Source organism: Antechinus flavipes, chromosome 1 (assembly GCF_016432865.1).
Source record: "Antechinus flavipes isolate AdamAnt ecotype Samford, QLD, Australia chromosome 1, AdamAnt_v2, whole genome shotgun sequence".
NCBI lineage: Eukaryota > Metazoa > Chordata > Mammalia > Dasyuromorphia > Dasyuridae > Antechinus > Antechinus flavipes.
In genome coordinates this window covers 303,536,329-303,563,502 of record NC_067398.1, presented here as the reverse complement: position 1 = coordinate 303,563,502, position 27,174 = coordinate 303,536,329, and the positions used below count along the sequence as shown (strand labels likewise).

Sequence of the window (27,174 nt, the reverse complement as noted above, 5' to 3'; positions counted from 1 at the left end):
TTACCCTTTCTCCAAAGGATCAACAGTGATTACAATGACAATAATAATAGCCAGTATTTATACAGGACCTGCCTTATGCTAGGCACACGTGCTGAGCACTTTATAGATATCTCATTTTATCCTCACAACCTTCCTGGAATGAGGAAACTAAAGGAAACAGAAGTTCAATAACTTGCTAACAAGTGTGTGAAGTCAGATTTGAACTCAGGCCCAGCACTCTGTCCACTCTTCCACCTAGCTTCATTAACTCTACATGTATCCCTTATAGCACAACTCATTGTAATGCACAAATATTGTTTATAGAACCATATTGGGCCAGTCTCATTATGTCTTCTTGTTCTTTCCTGATGAATAAAATCTTTTTGATTGGGGGGTGGATTGTTTTTGCTTTATTTCAGAACAAGGAGAGGGGTCACACTGGTGTCACAAAAGAGGAGCTAGAAACATGTATGATTAATCAGGTAGAGTTGAATTTATTCTTTCAATTTGGGACTTGAAATTATTGTTATCACCCAATGGCTGGCTGATCCTGGCCCATAGACATCCATATGTTCTCATGTCTGAACATGAAAAGATGAATTTCCCTGTCTGGTCTGCTTCCATCTCCCTATATATATGTCCATTCACCAAGTAAAAATTCTTGGCCTTTTGAACTTGAGCATTTATATAGGGATTTCTCTAGGAAACTACAAGAATTTAGGTAGTCTAAGAATATGGTCAAAAGCTGAGTAGCTCATGACATTAATGAAAACCCTGAAGATTACTTCAGTGATTTGGAAAGGGAGAACTAAGAACAGTTGGCTCAAGAAGTTTCTTCTTGCTCTTAAAAACAGCCCAGACCATCAAAATCCTAGAATTCTATCTTAAATCCTAACCAATACCTCCAGCTTGAAACAGAATAGTGTCTATAATTTAGACTCTTTTCTAATTCTGATGGGGGGACTAGGATCATGGCTGCATTTTACTCAGGGATTAGACAGGCTATAGACAGGAATCCATCCTGGCTTTCTGAAGTGCAATTAATAGCTTCCTACAGAGGCACTGGGAAGAATCTGAAAGCTAATTTCTGAAGGGTCTGACTTCCCTTTTATCCAGCTCAATTCTTCTATAAGATTTCAAAATCTCCCACGGGTTTTTTTGGATTGTCTTTCATTTTAAGTTGTCCTAGTCATCTCAACTGCAGCTATAAACCACCAGCCCAGTTTCCCCATATACATTGCAACAGTAGCAAATGCCTTAATGTGACTGTTACTTGGTATTTTAGGGTTCTAAACATAATATAGCCCACTAGATTTTGTATGAATGATTTATCTGGTTTGTACATCTAATTGAGTTGAGAAGAAAAATTAATCTGCAGTTGGTGGAGGGCAGAGGTAAAGACAGGGAGCCTATTGCTATGTTTCTTAAGTTCTAAGAGAACAATTTCTGGCCAATTCCAGAAAACAAAGTATCCTGGCCCCTGCGTGAGGGCATAGTGACTGACTGTTTTATGTTTCTAGTATCCAGGTTGCCCGGACTACAGTATCCTCTCTTTCATGGGTGCATTTCATGGGAGAACAATGGGTAAGAATGTCACCATTAATTGTTTCCAAGTTGGTATTTCTTGGTTTGGCAAAAAGTTTCCAAAATATAATGTTCTGAGGAAATTTATTTGCCCATAGGATGCTGGGGAAGAAACAGGAGCTCTCCTAAAGAGGGGTGCTGCTATTGGCTTCCTTCTAACTGTTGATGACTCTGGGGATATTAAAAGAGTTGGGCAAAAACCTATAATCTCTTTCAAGAGCTCCTCTCACTTCCTACATAGTAAGATTCTAACTCTTGGGTTTTGGGGGGGTGTTTTGAATTTAGGTTGCCTAGCTACCACTCACTCCAAAGCCATTCACAAGCTAGACATCCCTTCCTTTGACTGGCCCATTGCTCCATTTCCCCGGCTAAAGTATCCTCTTGAAGAGTTTGTGAAAGAGAATCAACAAGAAGAGGCCCGCTGTTTGGAAGAGGTAATAATATCCTCAAACCATATGCATTGACCTTACTAACCTTACTTCATTCCTCACTCTGGGCCTTGGAAACATCTTGTTGGTTAAGTCATAGTGAGGAAACATGCAAACAAAGAAGAACTGAGCAGCTGCCATCAGTAGAAAGATTGGTCAGAACCGGGACAATGTCTCAGCAATATGAAGTGCCAGAAGAAACCCAGCTATAGAATCAAAAAAATTTTTTTAGTGAAAGTGACCTAAAGGCCATCTATTCAACTCAATCCCCCCTACTCATTTTCTGGATAAGATTTGGAAATTGAGCTTCAGAGAAGTCAGGTGATCTGTCCAATGTTACACATCTTTTCTTCTTTTTCCAACCCTATCTTGTCATAAAACTCTTTTGGATATCTGTTCCTCTCCAGACTTCCATTAAATCCCTAAAATAATAATAATTCTTTATTATTCATATTATTGTATTTATTTTATATATTGTTCTCTTTTCTACTTTTTTCATTGCACTACTTTATAAAAGTCTTTGCATGTTTTCCTGATTTCTTCATTGTTGTTTACAATACAATATAGAGATATTCCATTATATTCATATACAACAATTTGTTCAATCATTCCATTTTTTTTTACAATTTCCTATCCTTTTTTAAAGCAATTTTTACTAGTATAAAAAATGCTGCTATGAATATTTTATCAAAGCAAATTTTTTTTGGGGGGGGATATATGATCAGTTACTCAGGCAACAAGTAATTATTAAGCACTTACTCTATGCCAAATACTATACTAAGTACTGGGAACACAAGTAAAAGCAAAAAGAAAGACAGTCTCAACCTCAAAAAAACATATTCTAATAGAAGACAACACATAAAAGAGATCTGAAAAAGAAGGGGAAGAAGGTACCTGTATAGGTACATAATGGCATAGTATAGTTTGAGTCAAAAGCCCAGTTAAAAGGAGAATAAAGGGTCAGCCTGGGCCATTTTAAAGTAGGCCCTAGAAAGAACTCACCAATGAAAATGGAGCCAGCAAAGTAGAATGGTATTCCAGGGTGAAAGGGCCCTAGACATTGATGAAAGTTCCAGGGTAAGAAGGGAACTAAATCATGTTGGCCAAGTCTAGAGAAAGTAAGAAACAAAGGAAAAGAATGGAGTTTTGCTGGTCTGAACCCATCTCCAAAACACAGACTTCTTTTAGGATCCTTTAGGATTAGAACTTGCCAATAGGAGAAGGGACTAGTATGGCAGAGGAATATTTTAGGTTAAAAAGTTAGCTACGTCATGGTGGTAAAGTCTATGAAAAGTCAGGAAAGAAAGAAAAGCAAAGTTCAATAACTTTGTTCACATGATCCAAATTATTTTCTAGAATTGAGTGGACTAATTCACATCTTTTTTTACAACACACCTATCTTTCCACAATCACTGCAATGTTGTTTGATTCTGTTTGGCTTCAGTACTGACACTTTAATGGCTATGAGGTCAACCCTCAGAGTTGAAAAAGTTTAATGCCTTAACATTGAATAAAGAAATTGTTTGTGAATTAAGTATTAAGATCCTAGTCGAAAGGTTATAATTTACTAGAATAAAGGAGAGATGAGGGAAAAGGAATTATTAATCATTTATCATGATTATAGCAAAAGTTATGAGACAAAAAAGTAGTCTTCCTGGGATTCCCTGATACAACTCCTTGGATCACCAATAGCCATCAGGTGTCTTCTAATACTATCAGCATACATATCATATATCATGACCTTTGTAGGCCAGAGTCTTTCTTTTAGAACAACCAGCCACAGACTAGAATTGTGTGGGGATTAGAATAAGTATATCTGTTGAAAAGCCTAGGCTGAGATTTACTTGTATGCCAGATAGGGCATCCAAAACTGTGCAGTGGAAAGAACACTGAATTTGAAATCAAAGAACCTCAGTTTAAAATTATTTTCCACTCAGTATTCATGTGGTCTCATTTCTCTTCTTTGGCCATTTCTTAAACTATAAAAATTAAGTAACTGGACTAGCTGACCCAAATTCCATGACCCACTGACCCAAATGTGTAAAGATAATTGATTAATGTCTATAGGTATTTTTGAAGAATATAAGGAAACAGAATATAATTTACTCTTTTTTTCTGTCCAGGTGGAAGACTTGATTGTGAAATACAGGAAAAAGAAGAAGACTGTGGCAGGGATTGTTGTAGAGCCCATCCAGTCAGAGGGTGGGGACAACCATGCATCTGATGATTTCTTTAGGAAGCTGAGAGACATTGCTAGGAAGGTCAGTGAAGTTTTTACATAGGTAATAATTTAATTTGCATAGTGCTTTTAAAGATTTGCAAGATGATTTATAGATGTCATTTCATTTGAACTCCATCTACTCTGGAATTATCTTCATGTTAAAGGAGAAACTAAGGTCTATAGAATTTGAAGGTTTAAAACTTTTTCTTTTTATATCTTTGGTAAAGGAACATAGAAACTCTAAACCTTCTTCAAGAGTTGACCTTAGCATCTTTCAAAGAATTTCTCAGGGACAACACAAGGACCAATTATCAACACTCTTGCCTTGAAGTTTTTTTTTTTTTTATGCTTTGAATAATTTTTGAACCCATTCTGTGATTTCATTGATGTAGGGCAGAAACATCAAATTCAAGACCAACAAAATTCCCAAGCAGAAGCCAGTTTAAAATATAACTGGGAAATTGTTATCAAAAATGAAAAAAACTATAATACAACAGAGATAATGTTAGATTGTGATTCTCTAAGTCACTGTGTGACCTACAAGTATCCTTTTCTAGTTGAGTTTGACACCACTGATTTAAGGGATTTCTGGTGAGGTAACTCAAAATACATACCAATGCAGATCACTGGACTGCTCAGCAGTATGTTGCCTTTGGTTAACTGCTTGTAGAGAAGATTGGAAGTGTTCAAATTTTTTCCCCAATCTTCAAGTCGACCATTTCTATTGAGGACTTTGTTACCTTCAACTTTAAATGGTTCCAAGAAGACCTCAACTACTCTCCTAATCTTTCTGGAGGTCAATCCTTTCTCTCTGAGATTGCTGAGAAATGGGAGAGATTTTTTTTTTCTCCTGATTATTTTCCAACAAAAAATAGGTTCCTGAAATGCTAGGACAGCTTCTTTTTTAACTTTCTTTTTTTGTCTTTGAATCCCTAGTAATTTTCATTACTTTGACATACTAAGCACTCAATAAATGCTTTTTGAATGAATAAATGAATTTATTGGTGAATGTATATTATTTTCTCAAGAAAGTCAAGATCAAGGACTTCAGCCAGATGAAATGTTGATTTGGATTTTTGGTTCAGCAAATATTTAACACTCTAGTTTTGTTCAACAGTTTGAGGAAGTATGTGGGGAGTGCTGGCTCAAGCTAATTCTCAAGATGGGTAGGGAGAAGCAACAATTTTCATTTGCTATAGGGTTCAGTAAGATGTTCAGGTTTGGTTCAGAGGTGACTTGATCTTTCTGCCTTTTTGGCTCATGGTTTAGTCCAAGTTGAAATTTTATCTAGCTCTCTTTGCAGAGTGTTGATTTTCCCCTTTCCTCTAAACACATCCCTTTTCTTCATGCAGCATGGATGTGCCTTTTTAGTGGATGAAGTACAGACTGGAGGGGGATGTACTGGCAAATTCTGGGCCCATGAACACTGGGGATTAGATGATCCAGCCGATGTAATGACCTTCAGCAAGAAGATGATGACAGGAGGATTTTTTCATAAGGAAGAATTCAGGCCCAATGCTGTGAGTACTTTACTGGCTCTTACTTTCCATATGTGGGAGCAAAGGAAGGGAACCTATAGAATATGTATTTTAGTATACCTTCTAAATGCAGAGGAGTGAGAAGATGCTTTAAAAGGGGTTTCTCCCAGAATGATATATCTTTGAAGAATGAAAAAGCCTAGTGAAATGGTCCTTTGGTGTGTGTCTATATAGGTATATTTAGTACAACTGAAATTAACTAATCCAAACTGATAGTAAAAGGGGTCAAGCTTGATGTTTAAATAGCTAGATTGGGACTTGTACATACAAAGTCCTGAAATCCTTGATTACTCGATTTTTGCTCGTATGAAATCTCTTAATTCCTGCATAATATAACTTAAGGGCCTCACAAGACTTCTAAGCACCCATCCTCCCATTCAGTCATTAACTCTCTTTCCCTCTTGGAAATATGTATTTCTTTAACCAAAATCAGATTCTTAATGTCTTAGAGAAGAAGTAAATAAGGGAGGAAATGAGGAAAAATTCGGAACACAAGCTCTTACAAAAATGAATGTTGAAAACTATTTGTACTTGTATTTGGAAAAATAAAATACTATTGAGAAAAAAAAAAGAATGTTTTACTTTGGGTTTTTTTTTTTTAATTAAATCTGTAGTTTCATTGTAAGGCTATGGTATCAAATTCAAATAGAAACAGATGCCTGGGGTAGCATATTAACTTAGAAAACCATAATTTAATATTATCTATGTTATTATATTTTTATTCATTTTATCAAACACTTCTCAATTATATTTTAACATAAGTTAAGAAGTTTGACATATCTGGTGTCACTCCAAATGAGGAAACTCTCATCACTAATGCAAGTCAGCAACTATAACTGAAAGGTTAAATGACTTGTCCAGTAAGACACATCCAATATGGGTATCAGAGACTAGTTTTCTAAACATTGTGCCTCTATATTATGAGAGATTCAGTTTTTATATACAGTCTTCTTTTTCTGTTCTATGTTGTATATAGAAATCCTAATGTATTTACACATATATATAATACATATTGCTTTGTATAGGCTTTGGGAGAAACAATATGTGGATAGAGAGTAGTCTTTGGAACCAGGAAGAATTGTATTCATGTTTTGCCTGTTATACATATTCTCTAAACACCCCAGATAACTCTCCAAAACTTTATAAATTGCAAAATACATTGGTATAAGTAGTTTCCTTATTTGCAAGTTCTCTACACCAATAAAACCACAAGCCTAGTATCTAGTCTATGTGTGTGTGTTGCTTTGTATATAGTTTTATTTTTTATTTTTTACTTGTGTACATGTTATATGGTGGTTAGGAGGCTTCTGTCATTATATCCCTACCAGCTACAACAGAGTACTTTATACATAATCAGCACTTAACTTTACAATAAATATCAGTTGAATTGAATAAAATAATATAGTATTTTTTATTAAGTGCTGACTATGTACCAAGCACTGTGCTTAGCTTTTGTGATACAAAGAAAGAAGTTTACATTCTAATGGGAGAGACGATATTATCTAACTATCTATCTGTGTGTATTTGGGTGTGTAAAGTATAAATGAACAGTGATCTCAGAGGTAAAGTACTAGGAATGGGGAAACTGGAAAGCTTTTCTTCATAAGGTAGAATTTAAGCTGAATTTTAAAGGAAGCCTAGGATTTTAAGAGATAGATAGAGGAAGAGCTTTCCAGCCAGATATAAGGAATCCTTTACATTGCAGGAACAGTGGTAATGCATTGCAGTGATATGGAGGCTAGCACTGTCTTTTGAGGTTTGACTACAGGTATTTCCTAAGATTTGTGTCTCTTTTTAAAGCCTTTCCGGATTTTCAATACTTGGCTTGGAGACCCTTCTAAGAATCTACTGATCGCTGAAGTCATCAATGTCATTAAGAGAGAGGACCTCCTCAGTAATGTTACTCATGCAGGGAAGGCACTATTGACAGGACTGATGGACTTACAGGTAACCAGCCATATATGGGAATGAAAGTTTCAAAGGAGTTGCTTAGAATCCTTAAGAACTGGGTAGAGGATAGCACTTGAAATCTTTCCTTTGACTCTGATTGCTCTGTAATTCTTTCATCACCTCCTGCCAAATACATCTGCCTCCCAAAAACATCTGGATCAATATGGTAGATCTAGTCACAATAATAATGTCTTCCTCACCAATCCTGCAGGCAGCCCTATGCCAGAGACCAAATCAAACTCTATAGTTCACAAATTCCTTTCAGGTTTGATTCATTCAGAAGAGCTCTGTGTTAGAATAGGGAATGAACACAGGAGCTCTGATTCCAGTCATCTGCGAAAATAATAAGTTATACCTCTAAAAGACTGTCTTGCCAGTTGGGTCCTCAAGAGGCTTGGAGAATGAATACCTTACCCATATGTAGCCATATCATGCCCAAGCATTTCTCAGTTCTCCCTTTCCTTTCCCTCCTCCATCTGGAACACTTAGGGCCTCCATCTTACTCTTACCCCAATAATTTAACCTCCACTCTAAAGGCATTTACATTCATACCAATTTAAGGACTCAAAATAATTCTCAAAACATATCTTAAAGCCTGGACAACAGCAGGGGCCACACTGCTTCGAGATATGACCGGAACAGCCATAGGCTGTGTACTTCATCCTTCACTGACTTAGAAGGTTGTTTTTACAATCTGTGTAAATACTTAGCTCTCCTGATCTAGAAGCAACTAGTCACACATGACTGGCATTGCATCGGGAAAGCTGCTAAGCTGTGCAGGGCTGTTGGACTGCACCAAGAAAACATCAAACAGCCTTTAGAAGGGGGAAATTGCTGCTGTTATTATATCTAAGCAAATGCCTTCAGTGAAAGCAAAATGACACCAGGCTTTTTTTTTCCCGCCTTTGGCTGCTTTCTTTGGATTTGATTCATGTCCAAACAGAGGCAGAGGAGGGAGTCAGGAAAATGTCTTTGCAATGGGTTAAATCATTACTCCCTGCTGAGATCCTCTTTAATCTTCTGGCTAGTACAAATAGAAGAAATGACAGAAGTAGTTTATTTTCCCATGTGATTTATGGCCCAGCTCAGAGTTGTTTATGCTGAATCTCAGATTGCACTCTATGTGCCTAACTCAAGTCAAGGAGTACAGAATCAACTCATCATATAGCTGCCTCAGAGTCATGAGCTAGGTTCTGTACAGAGATAGAAATTAGCAATTTTGGACTATTGGGGTGGGATGGGATTATAGTCAAAATTAGAGGAAAAAACAAATAAAGAAACTGATATCCCTGGAGCTAAATAATGAGAGAAATTATGTAATCCAAGTGTAAGCCTCAGAGAAAGCGCTATTTCACTGGAATATTTTCTTCACAGTTTTTTCATGTACATCCTTGACTTCTCTGCCTAATGGAGCATATCCACACTCACTGCAACCAACACTATAGTTTGTCCTGAGATGGAGGAGGAGAGTATTGACCTCTTACTAATTAAGGTCAAATTTTGCTCTCAAAGGAGATTTGGTACCAGCTGCCAAGAAGCTTAAAATAATAATATGTAACTGTCTTTTTCTCTGGCGTAGTTTTATGAAACTGCCAAGCTTTTGTCCTTTCATTCATAGATTAGCCAAGAGTTTGGTTTGTTGTTGTTGCTATTTTCATCTCATCTATATTTATCATTAGAATAGGCCCATTAATATCAGAACCTGAAAAAAAATCTGATTCCAGGTAAATTGAAATTTCTGTAAACATGGACAGAAGGACAATTGTTTGATAAATCACCAGCTGCTTAGTTGTATGGGACACCATGTCACTGGATTCTTCCAGGAAGGTTAGGAAATATTTGTATAGTCGATAGATTGATCTCACTTCCTGGGCAAGGGTACCTTGGGGAATAGTTAGCTATCAACCAATTGGCTTTAAGCCAAGTTAATAATACAACATACCAAAAATTTGGGGATGCAGCCAAAACAATCCTGAGAAGAAAAAGCAAAAGAACGGACTAATTAATTGAAATGCAACTATAAAAATATTTTTAAATCAACAATTAAACACTTTCTATTGGGCTTATATCCCAAAGAAATACTAAAGAAGGGAAAGGGACCTGTATGTGCCAAAATGTTTGTAGCAGCCCTATTTGTAGTGGCTAGAAACTGGAAAATGAATGGATGCCCATCAATTGGAGAATGGCTGGGTAAATTGTGGTATATGAATGTTATGGAATATTATTGTTCTGTAAGAAATGACCAGCAGGATGAATACAGAGAGGACTGGCGAGACTTACATGAACTGATGCTAAGTGAAATGAACAGAACAGGAGATCATTATACACTTCGACAACGATATTGTATGAGGACATATTTTGATGGAAGTGGATTTCTTTGACAAAGAGACCTAACTGAATTTCAATTGATAAATGACGGACAAAAGCAGCTACACCCAAAGAAAGAACACTGGGAAACGAATGTGAACTATCTGCATTTTTGTTTTTCTTCCTGGGTTATTTATACCTTCTGAATTCAATTCTCCCTATGCAACAAGAGAACTATTCGGTTCTGCAAACATATATTGTATCTAGGATATACTGCAACATATCCAACATATAAAGGACTGCTTGCCATCTAGGGGAGGGGGTGGAGGGAGGGAGGGGAAAAAAATCGGAACAGAAACGAGTGCAAGGGATAATGTTGTAAAAAAAAAATTACCCTGGCATGGATTCTGTCAATATAAAGTAATTATTAAATAAAAATTAAAAAAAAAACAAAAACAATTAAACACTAAGTTAAGAATCATGAAAATCAAGGAAATGATTAAAAAATTGAAAAAATAGAATTGGAAGCTATTTTTAAAAAATAGACAAACCATTAATTTAATTTAAAAGAAGAAAGAAACCAAATTATCAATATCAGAAATTGAAAAAGAATTCATTACAAAAAATATATATTAGAAACTTTTGCCCAAATATATTGACAAATAAAATTAATGAATATTTACAAAATTTTTAAAACGTCAGTGAAGCTTTTAAAAAAAATTTTAAGGGATCTTGGAATATACAAAAGGATCATATAATAAATTTTGAAGTCATGATTTGCCTTTCTGGATCATTAGTGCCACAATAAAATGTTGTGGAGGAAGAATCTGACAATAACTGTGTTTCTATCTTTGGCTTGATTTGAGGGAAGTTTATCTTTTCAACCCCTTTTCCCTGTCACATCCTTTCTGAAATTCATATTACTTCCCTCTTCTATGTCTTCCCATATTGCAGGCCCGATACCCACATCTCATCAGCAGAGCAAGAGGTAGAGGAACATTCTGCTCTTTTGATGCTCCAGATGAAACTACAAGGAACAAGTTAATTTTAACAGCCAGAAACAAAGGTAGGGGGGCAGTGAGCATGTGGACTAATCCTGGGGTTTTATCTCTTCCTTGTATTGAAATGCGTATTATGCTTTTTCATCTATGCAAGTTGTTATTTGTCCAACTGAGTACCATATTGGCAAACTAGCCGGGAAGAAACTTCTTCAGTTTTGTTACATTATTATTTAGCACGTGTTTAGGTCACATATGGCAAGCTCAGAGATGGCCTAATTTTTCTTTATTGTTTCTAAATTCAATAGACTTGCACTTGGGAGAACTGAATTCTATTACTGACTCTGAAATTAACTAGCTATAGGAACTGGTATAAGTTATCTCAAATGGATCTATATGAGATGATTATTTCTATGCCTATGTATCTATATTCCTATGGATCACAGTTCCTTCATCTTTAAATTAAGGAGTTTGAGTAAGATGATTTCTAATGTATCTTCCAGCTCTAACACTCAGTGATGCTAGTAGCTAGTTCAATTCAAGATCATTTAAATATCTTTGTGTAGTACACTGTGATAGGTACTAGAAATGCAAAGAAAAACAATACTCTGTTCTCAAGAAAGTTACAATCTAATTGGAGTATAAAACATCCACACAAATAAACAATATGTTAGAATGTGGTCAATGCTAGGAGCAGGGTTTGAGAATAGGGGAGAATGACAGATTAGGCAGAGCAGGATCCCTTCATCATTTCTGACATTAGAAAAGACTTCATGGAGTTTGTTTTGCCTGAGTTTAAACCTTGAAGGAAGAGAAGGATTTCATCAGATAGAAAAGAACCCATTCCCTGCATGAAAGAAAGCTTATGTGAACAAAAGAAAGGGAAGAATGAAAGTAGAGAAAGGCAATAAATCAGTTCTCTTAGAATATAGAATCTGCCAGAAATAAAAAGTAGGCTGGAGTCAGATTGTAGAGAACATCAAGCACTAGGATAATGAGTTTCAATTTTGCACTGTAGCAATAGTCATTGAAGGAATTTGATCAGAGGTTAGACCTATATGTTGGGAAGGTTTCAGCATTATGTAGGATGAATTGAAGAGGTTCTCCCCTCCAATTAGGGGGTAGACATGTTAGTCTCCCTGACTATCCCAGTAGTTAAAATAAAGGTCTAAATGAGGGTGACGACCATGGTAGCTAAAAAGGAAAAGGGTTATTGTGGAGGGAGAATAGGATTTGACCAACTGAGTGAATACATATTCAGAGTCAAATATGACTGTGGTTTCAAGCTTAAATGATGAGGATGTTGAGAGCAGTATGGTACAATAGAAAGAGAATTAGATTTGGAGTTGTAGAAGCTGGGTCCACATTTTACCTCTGCCACTTACTACCCCATTTGACCCCATTAGGTCTCAGTTTCTTCATCTGAAAATGAGAGTTGGATCAGATGGATTCCAAAGTCCCTTCCAACTCTAAAGCTATGATTAATGATCTATCAACAAAGATGGGAAATTTAGGAGGAAGGGAAGGTTTCAGTTCTAGATTTAATCCAAGAAATCAGAGATCAGGATTGGAAATCACAAAACAGGTTAAGGTAGAAGGTAAAGATTTGGAAGTCACCAGGATAGAAGACATCATTGAAAATCATGGAAGCAGGTGAAATCCTGCAGTGTCATAGAAGACAAGGATGGAACAAAGTATCCAGAAGGAAGAGATGATGTAAGAAAAACAAAAACAAAAACAAAAACTATTGCTTTTCAATTCCAATGGTCTTATGATGAAGAGAGCCATCTGCACCCAGGGAAAGGACTGTGGGGACTGAGTATGGATCACAACATAGTATTTTTTTGTTGTTGTTTGCTTGCATTTTGTTTTCTTTTTCATTTGTTTCCTTTTTGGCCTGATTTTTCCTTGTGCAACATGATAATTGTGGAAATATGTGTAGAAGAATTGCACATGTTAAACATATATTGGATTACTGGAAAGGGGGGGAAATTTGAGACATAAGGATTTACAAGGGTTGATGTTGAAAATTATCTATGCATATGTATCGAAAATAAAAAGCTTTATAAAAATATAACTCCTATGAATTAAAGAATATTGATGTTAATTAATATTGATATTAAAGAAATTAATAATCCTTATAATACCTGGTATTATAGGTGTTATATTTTACAGATGAGAGTGCTTGAATCCCAGGAGGGGCAAGTGGGCTTGTCCAAGGTCTTAGAACTAGTAAGTGCTGGAGCAGGTTTCTTATATCCCAGTCATCCATTACAGTAGGCTACTGACCTACAATCATCTGGCTTTGTAATGTATATTCACCTGACAGAGGTTTTCAAGTAAATTAGTAAAAATACTGCTGATCCCTATGATGTGACCAAAGAAATGTGTTATTGTCAATGGAAGCCTATGCTGTTCAGGGGACAGAACTTATTTGGTGGCTCCAGAATCAAAGCATGCCACAAAAACACATATAATTGACAGCCATTTATTAAAAATCATTCTGACCAATGCTCTATGCTCAGCTCTTAAGATATGCACTAGTGTATATATAATAGGGGAAAATACAACATAAACACAAACATCAAATGTCACTTTTAAAAGCATTCTTTTACTCCTCATGTATTTTGTTTCTGTACAAAAGAATTTTATTTTGTGCTTTACATATAAATCCTTTGCTTTTGAATATTTAGAATATTGCTTCTGACATTTCCTTATAAGAGAAATTACTGTCACCAAAGTTACCAATAATCTTTTAATTTAACGAATTTAGTGGTCTTTTCTCAGACTTTTCTGTAGCATTTAGCTCTCCTCTGGCATTCTTTCCTTTCTGGGCATTTGACACTTTTTCTTGGTGCTCCTCCTGTCTGTCTGTACCTTCTTAGCCTCCTTGTCATATTTTCTATCAGTGGAAGTAGCCAACACAAAAGCTCTGCCATGGGCTCAAGTCTTCCATTCTTTTTTCTCTCTCTCTACTTCTCTTCAATTACCTAATCAGCCCCAATGGGTTAAATTATGATGTCCCTTGTGTATGTATACTATTCAGCTCTGATCTCTCTCCCTAATCCTCAACTGCCTTATAGAAATTTTGAACTGCATTTCAGATTCAACAGGTTCAAAACTAAACTGCTTATTTTTCCCCAGAATACATCCCTCTTCCAAATATACTATTTCTGACAAGGGTATTACCATTTCTAAAGGCAATCAAGTTAGCAACCTCAGGAGTCATTGTCAACTCCTTACTCTCCCTCGTTCCATAGATCCAAAATTAGCAAGTCCTGTGATTCTACCTCTAGGATAGCTCTTGTGTTCACCCCCTTCTCCCTACTCACATGATTGTCACCCACTTTGTTCAGACCCTCAGCATCTCTCTCTTGGACTAATCTCACTGTTTCCTTGTCTCTAAACCATCTTCCAGATTGATGCCAAAATGAAATTCCTAAAGCATAGATCTGACCATGTCACGATCCTCTTCATTAAGTTCTAGTAACTCCTTTTTTCTCTTAAGATCAAACATAAATGCTTTTGTTTTGTATTTGAAGCCCTTTACCAAATTGTCTTCTATCTATTTTCTCAGTCTTAATAATAAATTTGTCTCCTTTACACTTTCTATGAAAACCTGAAAATTCTATGGAAAATGTGTTATTGTTGTTAATTTTATCCCTTAGGCTTCTTGTTTTCTTTGATGTGTACAGAAGAAATAAAATAGGACAGGAGTAACAAGAATATTCTTAACCTTTTCTCTTTCTCTCCTTGCAGGTGTAGTACTGGGAGGCTGTGGTGATAGATCTATCCGTTTCCGCCCAACATTGGTCTTCAGGGATCACCATGCACATCTTTTCCTCAACATTTTTAGTGACATCTTAGCAGACTTCAAGTAAAGGATTGTTTTTCCATTGCACTGAGGTGGTCTCAATCTCCACAACTGTCAAATTGATTAGTTTGCCTATTTCATATTTTCACTTAAAAGTACCAAAAGATGAATCCATAAACTGGAGGGCTGTTTTTTGTTTGGTTGGGTTGGGTTGGGTTATATGGATGGGTGGGGTGTATTAGGTGGTTTGGGGAGATAGAAGGAAGAAGAGGGGATTGGTTTGGGTCTTCTTTCCAACTAAGCCCATATCACATGCTGATTTCAACAGTGCCCTGGACACAGGCAGTCTTTGGGTGGAGGCTGCCATTACCTTGCCTAAATTTTTCTTAAAGCCAGACATGAGACCTGTGCATGGGCCTGGGAGTTAGAAAACCCCTGAGTTTCAGGTCTGGTGTCATATCCCTTCAGTGGCCAGTTTGTCTAATTTCCTCCCTATGCAAAATAAAATAAAATGGTATTACTCTAGTCCAGCCCTACAGGGGACATAGGAAGATTCCTTGAAGTACAGAACTAAGGGATAAAATTGTATTTCAACTGCAAAGTGATGAGGTCAGGTCAAGAGAGAGTGGAAATAGGGGACTGCTGGCCCTCTTAGAAATGTCAGTTCACTACCAGATGTGACCTGGCCCCCAGGGGACTTCCTCTGGCTGGCTTGATAGTCAGCTTTTATTTTATCTTTCCAGTAAATTTGTCTCCGGTGGAGGGGCAAGTGCTTGGGTCTTGCCAAAAAGTCTGCATCAGAGGCCAGGGAAGGTCCTAGGTATGACTAGGAGCTTGAGAAAGAGAAAAGAAGATGAGAAGGGAAGGAGCAAAGGAAACATTATTGCTGCCTTGGACTTCAGACAGACTCCCATTTCCATATACATGACACTCCAATTGCTTGTTCATGATGTTGAATGTCATATAATGCATCCATACACAGGAATCTCCATCTCTAAGTTCCCACAGGGATACAAGGGAAGGATCTGAAGCACAATTCTGCAGCCTCACTCCTGGGAAGGCAACACTTGGAAACAGGGGCCACAGAATAACTTAGTCCTCTTGCCTCTGATACACTCTGTAACATTAGAGGTCTTTCCCCCCCATTCCCACCCCAGATCTTTTCCCACACCCATGAAAACATTACTCTTTGTCTACCTGCTGTTTCTCAACATCTGCTTCATTTCTGAGGAGCTCTGTGAAAAGCATAGCTGTTATGCAGAGTAAGTCTGTTTGCTTGACTAGATTCTTCTTGAGGGAAGCATTCACATTAAAGAGATTTACTGATTAATGTGCAAAAGCTGTAAATGTGGAATGTTAACCTGTTAATTGCTGATTTGTTTTGGGTGGCTTCATTGTGTTGCTATTCAAAATTCTCAATATTTTTTCTTAGAATGTAGATTATGCTAATATTCATTTTCTTTCTCTTACATAATTGGATGGTGCCCGAGATTAATTTAGCATTATTTTAATTTGAAAACAATTTGAACTGACTAGCTCTAGATGGTGATTATAATCCTAAACACTGATCAACCGGAAGCACAAAACCCAGAGTTAATGGTCTCTTCTATCCCTATCATTTGTTAACTGTGAGCTAATCATTTCATTTTCTGGTGCATCCATTTAACATTATGTAAAATGGGCATGATAAAGGCTAAGCACTTGGCCCTTTTGTAACATTTCAAGCAAAGATCTCAAAATATCATTAAAGTTTCTAGAGACCAGCAGACATCCATATAAATCTTTTTGAAGAAGTGTGAATGTTGGCTATTATCTATAACCAGAATTAGCAAATTCAGAAATTATACCTGCTGGCATTTTTATCCTTAAGGCTGTTTAGATTTTTTTTTAAGTATAAAAATTCTGCCTTAATGAGAGCCATTGTCACTCATACAAAAAAAGAGAATGTCTGACTTCCTTCCTTACCTTTTGCATTTAATACTAGGGGACCCAGGCTCAGCCAATAGTTTCATATGCTGATATCTCTAATAAAGGCATATTGAACTATATCTATAAACAAAAACACAATTCATGAATTTGCTAAGTGTTCTTCCCTACTATGAACTTTAGCCAACTTTTAGCCATAAATGAAATATTTTAGTGAATGAAGTTGTAGAACTCTCTCAAAGGCTTTCTTAGCCAGGATTTAAATGATAATTTCATTTTCTTGGGTGAGGAGACTGGGTTCAATTTTATGCTGTCTTCTCTCTAGGGGTTGACCTGGGAATGTAATTATTTCACCTACAAAGTAGTTTCCTTGGGTATTATTCATTCATTACCAAGGAAAGTTCCTTCTAGCATGTTTTTAAATGCTTCTTTAACAGGTGTATGTTGACCCAAGGCATAATGGATACCCTGGAAAGTCCAATGAGGAAAAATAGCTTGTAAAAGCTAGAGGAAAATAATTTTATAATCAAAGATTTAAAACTCATAAAACACAAAGGATTGTGATGTAATAAACAGGAAGTTTCAACAAACCTGTTGTACAGTAGACCTAGCAGGCATGCTATCATTAAGGGCAGATCAATTGAGGAAGACCTTCATTGGCCAACAACTGGAAATTAGTTCGTGAAACATATCAATTTAGTAGATTTTAGTAAATGTCTCTAGCAAGTCATGTACTTTTACAGAAAACAAGGTCCAGTAATATCGAGTCCTATTCACATCCTCACTTTTATTATAAATGGGTGTTTTTTTTATAATTTTTACTGACACTCAGTAACCATGTAAAATTGTGCAAAACATATATATATAAACATATGTGTATATATATATATTTATCAGCTCATGATAGACAACTTAATAGAGAGCACTGCATACCTAAGCATAAGAAGTAATTTTGTTTACAGTGTTCTGTGGACATTGCCAAATAAATGTCAAAGAAACTAACTACACTTCCCAATGTAACTGCTAACCATGTACACAATTCCATGAATTAAATCCATTTCCTGTGTTAATCAATATTCTTAAATAAAATATTTATAACTGAATATCTTCAATGAAAATGCTATCTCTTTCACAGCAGCAACACTTGGGCTTCTAAGGATCTATGGGGATGGTGGTCAATGTCAATATATTAGCTGAAAAGATCTTATCAGGAAGATTTTAACAGCAATTGACGGAGGTTGGAATTACAGAAAGATAAAAACAAACAACAGTAAGCATTTAGTAAATGCCAAATAGCCACTTCTTTTTTTTACTATTGTAACACATTTATTTAAGAATTTGGATACTGTGACATTTGGTCCATATATGTTTAATACTAATTTTACTTCATTATCTATGATCCCTCTTAGCAAAATTTAGTTTTCCTGATTATTTCTCAATAGTATTTTATCTTTCCAAATACATGTAAAGATAATTTTCAACATTCATTTTTGTAAATTTTTCTCCTTCTCCCCTCCCCAAGACAGCAAGCAATTTTAAACACATTTCCAGATTTGTCATGCTGTGCAAGAAAAATCAGATCAAAAGGGAAAAAACCATGAGAAAGAAAAAGCAAACAAACAAAAGAGGTAAAAAATACTATGCTTCAATCCACATTCAATCCCCATAGTTCTCTCTCTAGAAACAGATGGCATTTTCCATCCCGAATCTACTGGAATTTAGACATTTTTTCTTAAGTAATTGAGATTTTGCATTGTGTCTTTAGTATTGTGATATAAAAAAAAAACACTAGGTTAGTAATCATCTTATGCAATCATACTCAAATAGAACCAAGGCCAACTAAGCTATACATTAAGAATTCTTATGGATTGCATATTGATTTAGTTTCAAAATCTTGTTATTAACTATGTTTTCTTATATTTTTAATTATTTTTTTAAATACTGCATTTTAATCTGGTTTGGGCCAGATTGTTGTGAGTCAAGTTGTTGACACTTCTAAACCAATGCCCTCCTTTTTAAAGCTAAGGAAACAGATTTCAAGAGGATAAACAATTTTGTGCAAGGTTATAAAGTAGCAGAAACACAATTTGAACCCATTCCTCTTTTGTATTTTTTCTTTCTCCTTTCCACTAAACTGGATAACTAGATATGTCTTCTTGTCCTCTAAAACAACTATATAGCACTTCTATAAAGATATTTTTTACTCTTAAATATGAATCTTCATATCTGAGTAATTTATAACCCTAAATGAATCCCAGAGTAAACTTATGCTGTTAATCAGTAATATGACTGTTTCATAAACAGGTCTATATAAACACAGCCAGAGGTAGTAAAGCCTCCTGATTAACTTTAATAACACAGGATGTTATAGTTGAATGGAATAGGATCAAAACAAGGCCATAAAAATTGGACTCTGGTGTTTATGTTGGGGAGTAGGGAGGGAGGAATATTAAAGGATCCCCTATTTCAAGATATAGAACTACAAGCCATAAAACACCAATTAAAAACCTGTAATCCTAGTTACTTTTTAATTTTAGCAAGTACAAACCAACGAACAATAACTAGCCTGCCAAATAAGTTCTAGTCCATGATGTTAGAGGTATTACATGTCTACTGAAATAATATTGGCTAGCTAATGAATGAAGTCTGGCCCTGATCCTTGAAGGCAGGCTATGGTATTTAAAAAATATAATAGTGCTTTAAGTCTGCAAGATACTTTACAAATACTATTTCATTCAATCCTCATAATAACCCTGAAAGTAGATACTGCTCTTATCTCCACCTCACAGATGAGGAAAGTGAGGCTGGCAGAGGTTAAGTTGACTTGCCTAGGATCACATAGCTAGTATCTAAGGACCTATTTGAACTCAATTATTCTTGACTGCAACCCAGTAATTGTGTCACATTTTTATTGTGCATGCCAGACACCTAGCACTGTCTTTCATATCATCAAATGAATATTTATTGAATCAACTTAAGTTCAACAAATACTGATAAGGCCTATTATTGGATAAGTCTCATCTTTAGCAAAAAACGTGCTGTCACTACACTCACTGAATTGTGAATTGTGAAGTGAATTGACTGAATTCACTTCAGTTTGATATTTATTAAGGATCTACTATGTGCAGAGCATTTTGCTGGGTGCCTGGGGAGTTACAAAAGTTCAAATAAGGCAATAGCTACCCTCATGGAGCTAGCAAGTAGGAGAGATGAGGTCTGCAATTACTCAACAATTATTAAGTACTATGTGTTTAAAATGTGCTGGATATTTAAAAAAGGGGTGGGGGGAGGGAGAGGGAAGGAGGGCAAGCCCCTGTACTTCAATAGCTATTAATACATTGTGTGTTGGAGAGGTACAAAGCAAAATGCTATGGGAGAAGCAAAAAGCAAGACCAACTAAGAATTCCTTAGTAAGCCATATTATGACAGATGTTAAGGCCTGATACACTGTGTCATCAGGAGTTGTTTGTAACAACCGTGCTAGCACCCCAAACACCCCAGATTCAGCCAGAATCAGGATAACCAAAAGTCCCTAGTCTTTCTTCTTGGCCTTAGACGCAGGATTGAACAGGATGGAAGCAGAATCTCCGCAACCCCCTTCTCCCTCATCTACCGCCAAATAGTGACTCTGGCTAGTCTTACTCCATCCCCTAGTCCCTCCTACAATCCTCTGTATACACCAATCGTTGAGCCAGTACGGATAGTGGAAAGGACCATTTTCCAAGCATATGCCCATAGAGTATTGTCCAATTGATAGTTAGCCTCAAGCCCTCAGCAATCCTGACCTCAGTGCATTGACTCAATAGTTTCAGCCCTCTACAGTTAGAGGCCATCTCATGAGTTCTACAATAGCCAGGGCCAAGGGGAGGGGAGAAAGGTCAAAAGAAAGAAAAAGCCACTTCTAGTAGCGGTGAGTCTTTTCTTATCCTAGCCATATGGAATATGGTGAACTATCATTTAGTTGGTACATAAAGATAGAAGAAAGAGCAGAAAAATATGAGATGGGAACGATAGAATATTGTCATCTTCTGGAGGGCCTTTAATGCTAGGAAAAGGAATCTGAATTGTACTCGGCATATAATAGAGAGCCATTTAAGATTCCAGTACATAGGAATTATTTCAATTGACAGCATTTATTAAGCACCTACATATAAGGCATCATGCACAAAAATAAACAATCCCAGACCTCAAAGAGCAACATGACTGAAATGAGCAACCATCCCTGCCCACCCCCCACTCTCTAGGCAAGCACTTCAGTGCTTAGAAAGAGACTGCACCAAGACAAGAGGAAGTCCCAAATCCATACTGAGCCTCTCCTCACCCTCTCTTCCCCCCAAACCTGAACCAATTCAAAATAGGCACAGGGACATGCCCAAACTTACAGCTTTGTTGCCCACGCCCCATTCTGGATCAGAGATCCAGAGAGGGCTGAGAGGGGTAACTGCATATATCAGTGGTATCCCCTGAGTAGGAGGGTCCATGGCCAGTATACCAAGAAAGCAGAACCAGTAAAGAGACCCAATGACATGATGCAGCATAGACAGCAATGGATAGAACTATGAACTTAGGAGTTAGGAAGACTGGAATTCAAAACCAGCCTCAGACATTACTAGCTATACAACCTTGGGCTTATGCCTGAATATTACTCAGCCTCATTTTCTTCATCTGTAAGTGAATCACACATGGTTACTGAGAATAAAAGATAATATATAACATACTTGCTAACCTTGAAGTAAGTAAACACTAAGTTCATAAATTATCAAAAACAAGTTTGCCCGCAAAAGACCAATTCTTGGACAGTATCATAGAATCACAAATCTGGAACTAAAAGAGACTGAAGTTATCTAATACAACTCCCCCATGTTATAGATGAGGAATTAAGGCCACAAAGTTAAATAACTTCTTTGGGTCACTCACCTAGTAAATGTCTAATGAAGGATTCAAACTGAGGTCTTCTCTATACTCTAGACTTTAGGCTTCCATCTCCATTAAAAGTAGAAGCTATTTGGAGCATCTAGGCAGCACAATGGATAAAGCACCAGTCCTGAAGTCTAGGAGGTCTGAGTTCAAATTTGACCTCAGACATTTAACACTTTCTAGCTGTGTGACCTTGGGCAAGTTATTTACCCCCAATTGCCTCAGCAAAAAAATAAAGAAGAGAAAGTAGAATCTACTTAAAAGAAAGGACCACACATAAAATATATTTTTTAAAATTACACAAGTATATTAATATAGTCACCTATAACCCAAGCATTAATTCTATCCTCTCAAGGTAGTTTTTATAAAGGGCTCCATCCCATTGTACAAATTACAGATGCTGACATACGATAGAGTTAATTTGCTTTTCCTTGCTGTTTTATAATCTGTGTATAAAGTTGGCTTAATCATTTAAAAAGCAAATTATTTTATTACTTGGAAAACAATTCTTCAATCAGTTAATCACATCCTTTTTTTCAGTTTGGTTGGCTAGTCTAAATAGAATTTATGATTAGGTAGGGACTGGACTAGACTTCAGAAGTTCTAATGATGATAAATAATTGGGACATTGCCAGAATTGGGTTGCAACATATCCAACATACAAAGGACTGCTTGCCATCTAGGGGAGGGGGTGGAGGGAGGGAGGGGAAAAAAATTGGAACAGAAACGAGTGCAAAGGATAATGTTGTAAAAAAAAAAAAAAATTACCCTGGCATGGATTCTGTCAATATAAAGTAATTATTAAATAAAAATTTAAAAAAAAAAAAGAATTGGGTTGCAAAAGACAGTTTCCTTCTAGTTGTTTAATTTTGTTTATTGCAGTATGGTTAAGTTTAAGATGATCATAATTTGCTTTTTTTTGCGCCCTCTGGTGGTATTGCATGAACCACAATGTTAAGAGCTCAAAAGAACTTAGGAATCTTCTAATTCACACAATTCCTTAGTGGCAGAGACCAACTTGGAACCTAAGTCTCCTATCTGCTAGTGTACATTTGAACAGTGTACATTTAGTCTCAAATCTACTAGGCTCATACATTTTGAGCTAGAAAAGACCTTTGAAGCTACCATTTAAAACTTCTTCATTTTACAAATGAGGAAACTGAGGCAGAGGTTCCAAGGTCATTACACCATGCCCCACTACTAAAAAGTAACTTGGCATACCTTGATAATTAATAACAGCAGCTTTATGTTTGAGGGACAGCATAAATGCCTATGTTCTGAAAAAAAAAGTGCTACTTACTGAAATTATTCCTGGCTTATAGTTCTGAATTTTGTGAACCAAAGTTACTATCTTCTTAAGTGACTGTTGAAGAGCTACTTACTCTGAAAACTTACAGGTAAACTTAAGATCTTTTATATACGTTTATCAATGTAAAATGAACAAAAATGGTGGGAAAACATTTTTCTTTTGTCCTTATAAACTGTAACTCTTTTTCCAGTTCTTTTTCCGATACTTGCTCTTTCCTTGAATGACTTATTCTTTTGCCTCTCCCCCCATCTTGTTGACATGGAGCAAATTCAACAATGAGTTAAAAGTTCCTTCATATGTCATGACTATGCAAGTAAGTGGACTAATTTAAGAACACTTGAAATGCTGCTTTCATATTTTACAGGCTAATTCATCTCATGATTTTCTTGACTTGCAAAGGGCCCCTTTTAATTCTTTTGCCATGAATCAAGTTACTGCAGCTTTTCCCCATTCCCAAAACCTGACTCTGTGGTAGATAACACCTGTTGAAGATCTTCATTAAAACTTAATGAAGTTAAGTTTTAACTTAAACTTCTTAAAAGTTAAGTGACAGTTTATCTCTCTTCCTACCTGCAACATTACCTAATGGATTATGCTGCCTTGCTGAAGCTCTGTAAAAAGAAATACATGAACAAATGACTCAACTCCCACAACATTTTTATTAGGTTGTAATTAACAGTGTATGATTATTTAAATCTCTGAAAGGTAAAAAAAAAATTCTCAGTTATGATCTTATACTAATCTTTGATTTCAATCATGTTTCTGGGAAGTGCACAAAGCTGCCTTTCTGAGAGGGATGAAATAACCATATTTTTATACTAGTCCTGTCTTCCTCAAGCACTTACTATCTATCAGCATAATAATACTTTCCTTTTGATAGATTAAATGACATTCATATGCCAAAATGGCTATTATAATCAGTCAAAGCAGGAAAAGGACCCACTGTGTCCAGACAATTTTCTCTCCAGAAAATCAAGCTGCCTTTTTCCAGAAAAAGTACACAGGTAGAAAAAAATCAATTCCTACTGCATCACTAAAAGCAGTTTCATGGTTCCATTGAGTACTGCCTTTTCAAAATCTGTTCAGCAGTTGTTTTACCAGAAACTTAGGTCTGCTTCTAGTTCATGTATCTTTTGACTTTGAAAGACAAGTGCATGGCATATAGTAGATCTTTGTTGACTGCAACCAGACAGTAAGTTCCTTACCTCTTAACCTGCTCTAGTTTAAGCCTTGGGAGATAAAGCTACAGTGAAAGAATATTTCCCTAAAGTGCAGGAGTTTTTTCTACCAAATCATCAACGTTTTCCATCAAGATTCCCAAACACTTGTGCAAAGCGTTTCTTATCCAGGATGTGTCCAAAGCGCAGTGTTAAGTAGAAGGTCTGATCACAATCATACTGGTGAATCTTCAAGAAAACATCAAAGGGATGTTCACTGGTCTCAGATACAGGAATTATGTTGGCCACTGGGCAATATGTATCTTGACGCCGGCCCCAGAATGTCAGGTGTGCTACTCGCAACACAGTGCCAGCCTCATTCACATAAAGGATCCCAACAAGCCGCCGAAAGAAATGACTAATCCAATACAACATCACTAGGGCAAAGCTAGCAATACCCCCTGTGAAAAATAGGGAGTCCAGGGGAATGAGATCTTGCGTGTACCAATAATAGCTAGGTGGCAATATTACCACAGTAATCCCTGTCTGCAGAATCTTCATCCGGGATAAAGACCCACAGAATCTGATGCCAGGAAACCGATAAATCATCTGGAATTTTTCAGTCTCTATGGCTGATGGTTTTTCACGGGATGTGGAAATAGGCCTGCCCACAGACAAAATAGGAACTTGCATCTTACTACACCAAGATCGAGGCTGAAACATCACCACCCAACGTATTGGTAAACCAGCTTTGAAGATGGTAACCTGAAAAGGAAAAGAAACAACTTCTCTCACAAATCCCAATATAAAATAAAAGGGAAGTTGAGTCCCTGGCCCTCAAGGGTAAACAACTTATATAAAAGTTAAGTACAGATTAATAAAAATATAAATAACACAAATTTCCTGGGCTCACAACCTAGATGTTATCCTCAACTCCTCACTCTCATCTCCCATATTTAATAAGGTGTCAAGTTCCATTGATCCTGCCTTAATCAATTCTCAATTGGCCTACTCTGACAAGGTCAACACTCTGTGCAGGCTCTTATCATTTCACACTGAGACTACTGCAGGAACCTGCTAGCTGGTCTCCTAATGCCTCAAATCTCTCCCCACTCTAATTCATCCTCCACTCCTATATCAACGTGATCTTCCTAAAGCTCAGGTCTAAACATCATTTTAAAACTTAGCTCCCTATCTGTGATTGTTTCACTGGTCTCCATGCTTTCCTTAAACTAAACACTAGGAATCCTGTCTCTTCTGGTCTCCCTGGTTTAAGTCCCAATTAAAATTTGACCTTCCACAGGAAGCTTCTACTAATGCTTAATTCTGTGCCTTTCCTCTGTTGATTAATTCCAATTTCTCAGGTGTATAGCTTGTTTGTACACTGTTGCTTGCATTTTGTCTTCCCATTAGACCATGTATTAATTGAAAAAAGGGACAAATTTTTTTTGGCCTTTATTTAATAAAAGCTTGCTAACTGATTTGATGTGAAAGACAATAAATGGGGTGAGAAAGGCTATTGGGGTGAGAAAGGTTATTCAAATCTCGCAAGGCTTCCTTTGATGACCCTTGAAGGAAGCCAAGGATCCTAAAAGAGGGAGAAAGAAAGAAGAAAAAGCGGTTCAGGCTGGGGGGGTGGGGGGAGAGGGAGCGGGGAGGGGAAATGACCTATGCTAAGGTCCAGCGTTCTGTGAGCAGCAAGAAAGCCAGTCTGGCAGCCAAGTGAATGTCATAGAAAAAGGAGAATACGTGAAGTGATGCTGTCCAAAATCAACAGAACCAGGAATACATTGTACACAGTAACAAGATCATGCCATGACCAACAATGAAAGACTTGGTTCTTCTCAGTAATTCATTAATCCAAGGCAATTCCAATAAACTTTGTATAGAAAACACCATCTGCATCCAGAAAGAGAACTATGGAGACTGAATATAAATCAACACCATACTATGTTCACTTCTTTTTGTTGTTTTTTTTCCTCTCGTAGTTTTTCTCTTTTGTTCCGGTTTTTCTGGCCCAACATGATTCTTAAAGAAACATGTATTTTAAAAGTTAGTATATATGTGTAACCAAAATAATAATAATAAAACATTTTTTTTAAAGGGAAGGACAGTCTACTAGTAAAATGCACTAAGATGATTTAACTAGGAGCCAAGATAGTCTTCTGGCCAATGGGGGTTGGGGGGTGAGTGGGAGGAGTTAAAAGAACAACCCAGGGACCGCTCATCTAAGGGCCCGAGAGGTTGTAGCCTTGGGGGAGGGAAGAGCAGCATAAAGGATCAAGGAAAACTTCGCGACCTTGACTCGGTCAAGATGACCCAGTATAGCGTAAAAAAGGGCGGTGGTCTCGTTGTCTAATGACCTCGGACGGGAAGATGAGAGGAAGAAGAGACCCGTAGCCTGGTTCGGAGGTCAGGCACGGCCGGAAGTCTTCCCTAACCCCTCAATTCCAGGGCTTTTCCTCTTTTAATTCTCATTTATGCTATATATAGCTTGCTTTGCTTTTATTTGTATGTTGTCTCTCTCATTAAACTATGAGCAAATACGGTCTTTTACCTCTGAGGCTTAAACATTTATTGAATTTATTCAATTGAATTGAAATCATCTGAAAGACAAGACAAGGTGCCTGAAGGACCCAAGTACATTCCGTCCCCCCAACCCCCTCCGGAAGACAGGCTTCTTTCCACCTGTCGCATCTGAAGTAACTAAACCCGAACTCCCAGCTAGTGGAGCTATCCGGCGGACTCTTTCCGGTACCCAGGCAGCTCCCACTTTCCCACACTCCTAGAAAACCCAGCAGCTCACCATGGTTCGGCTGCTCGCTTCCGGAAGCGAACCTGCTCCGTCCCCCGGAACTACTTGGTAGCGTAGCGTGCCCATCTTAACCTCTATCGGTCAAAGCCTAGAGAGGGGTGGGACCTGTTTGGTGTGTTGCATTCTGGGGAGGGGAGGGTGCAATTGCCTTCTGGAAGTTGTAGTTTTGTGAATCATTATTAGCTCTAAAAGGAGTTTGGGTCTGCGAGTAGGCAGCCTTTGGTCTTTCAC

The 27,174-nt window shown here is 37.0% G+C and overlaps 2 protein-coding genes across 3 annotated transcripts in view; one reads left to right on the top strand and one right to left on the bottom strand.

The window, feature by feature from the left end:
• The window catches only part of ABAT (4-aminobutyrate aminotransferase), a 124,913-nt gene extending 107,065 nt beyond the window's left edge, over window positions 1-17,848 (top strand). For both annotated transcript variants that reach the window (XM_051963610.1, XM_051963618.1), the window contains exons 9-16: window positions 399-461; window positions 1,500-1,563; window positions 1,849-1,997; window positions 4,115-4,252; window positions 5,565-5,732; window positions 7,551-7,697; window positions 10,962-11,073; window positions 14,765-17,848. In XM_051963610.1, the coding sequence (XP_051819570.1) occupies window positions 399-461; window positions 1,500-1,563; window positions 1,849-1,997; window positions 4,115-4,252; window positions 5,565-5,732; window positions 7,551-7,697; window positions 10,962-11,073; window positions 14,765-14,886 (963 nt within the window). In that variant the 3' untranslated portion in view covers window positions 14,887-17,848. The remainder of the gene's footprint in view (window positions 1-398; window positions 462-1,499; window positions 1,564-1,848; window positions 1,998-4,114; window positions 4,253-5,564; window positions 5,733-7,550; window positions 7,698-10,961; window positions 11,074-14,764) is intronic.
• A 5,763-nt stretch (window positions 17,849-23,611) lies between these two features.
• Window positions 23,612-27,032, bottom strand: TMEM186 (transmembrane protein 186). Its single transcript, XM_051963641.1, has 2 exons — window positions 26,935-27,032; window positions 23,612-24,893 (listed from the first exon to the last, which is right to left on the bottom strand). Exons 1-2 carry the CDS (start codon window positions 27,007-27,009, stop codon window positions 24,267-24,269), a joined length of 702 nt encoding a protein of 233 aa, XP_051819601.1. The 5' UTR covers window positions 27,010-27,032; the 3' UTR covers window positions 23,612-24,266.
• Between the last annotated feature and the right edge of the window lie 142 nt (window positions 27,033-27,174).

Excerpts from the sequence above, each read along its gene's own strand:
- TMEM186 (XM_051963641.1), bottom strand. The coding sequence starts at position 27,009 with ATGGGCACGCTACGCTACCAAGTAGTTCCGGGGGACGGAGCAGGTTCG. Across the intron at positions 24,894-26,934 it reads AAGCGAGCAGCCGAACCATG|GTTACCATCTTCAAAGCTGG; the intron begins GTGAGCTGCTGG and ends TTTCCTTTTCAG.